The sequence below is a fragment of the Eurypyga helias genome, unplaced genomic scaffold (genome assembly GCF_000690775.1).
Source record: "Eurypyga helias isolate BGI_N326 unplaced genomic scaffold, ASM69077v1 scaffold23119, whole genome shotgun sequence".
NCBI lineage: Eukaryota > Metazoa > Chordata > Aves > Eurypygiformes > Eurypygidae > Eurypyga > Eurypyga helias.
This window is the reverse complement of record NW_010271708.1, coordinates 1-991: the sequence shown is the minus strand read 5'-3', so window position 1 is coordinate 991 and position 991 is coordinate 1. Positions and strand designations below refer to the sequence as shown.

General features: G+C 64.2%; 1 protein-coding gene across 1 annotated transcript in view; it reads right to left on the bottom strand.

Moving 5' to 3' along the window:
* MUTYH (mutY homolog) overlaps positions 1 to 957 on the bottom strand; it is a gene marked incomplete at its 5' end in the record, with an annotated part of 3,659 nt that extends 2,702 nt beyond the window's left edge. The window contains 4 exons of the mRNA XM_010158917.1: positions 112 to 228; positions 308 to 349; positions 462 to 547; positions 897 to 957. Of these exons, the coding sequence (XP_010157219.1) occupies positions 112 to 228; positions 308 to 349; positions 462 to 547; positions 897 to 957 (306 nt within the window). The remainder of the gene's footprint in view (positions 1 to 111; positions 229 to 307; positions 350 to 461; positions 548 to 896) is intronic.
* Positions 958 to 991: the final 34 nt, after the last annotated feature.

Sequence of the window (991 nt, the reverse complement as noted above, 5' to 3'; positions counted from 1 at the left end):
TGCACCGTGCAGCCTGTTTCACCCACGCTAAGACGGGATCCCAGCCTCTGCAGCCTTGTGCCAGCAGCACATACCCTCAGCAAGGCAGGGCAGACGGGAGCCAGCACCAACCCAGGGGCCACAGAGGGTTCTGGTTTTCCCCCAGCACCAGGGCACCTTCTTCGCTGCCTCCTGCAGACGCTTCCCCCGGGAGTAGTAGCCAAGTCCTGCCCACAGCTCGTTCACCTCCTGCTCCGAAGAGACACGGCACGGCGTTAGATGAAGAGCCACGAGGGCAGGGAGCACGCCCAGCCCCAGCAACGCTCACCTCCAGGGATGCCTGCGCCAGAGCCTGCAGCGTCGGCCACTTCTGCGGTACAGGGGGAAGGGGACAAGTCAGGGAAGGGCAGAGCTGTGCTCTGCAGCTGGGGGTCTGCTACAGGCAGTGGACACAGCCTCCAAAACGGACGGCCGGCCAGCACAGCGCTCCATGAGGAACAGTCACCTGCGTAGTAGTCGATCACCGTCGCCACCTGCGTCTGCTGGAGCATGATCTCGGACACCCACACTGCAGGGAGCGGGGCAGGATCAGAGCAGAGGCACCAACAGCACCTACACCTTGTGCCGGGGCCGTGTCTGTGCTGGCTACAGGCACTGCAGTGGCATCCAACACATGGGACCCCTTCCCGCCCCCTCCTTCTCCATGTGCTGTCCCGCAGGCGCTCTCTCGGGCACAAAGTGAGCTCTCAGACCCCCCCGAGCCTTGCAAGCGGGGTCAGTGGTTCTCGTGGCCATCCCAGGCAGCTTGTTCCAAGGAGGGCAACTGAAGCCACTTTTCCTCCCAAAACCACACTGGGCATCCGTGCCAGGGGGAAACACGCAGCGGGGCGTGCCAGGGCGCAGTCCCGGCTCCTCACCCGCGTATGCCCGTCCGTCGGCATCCGGCTCGGTTGCAGCCTGAAAGGGGAAGATGGAAGAGGAGGAACAGTGACGCAGAGCCTATCGCAGAGGG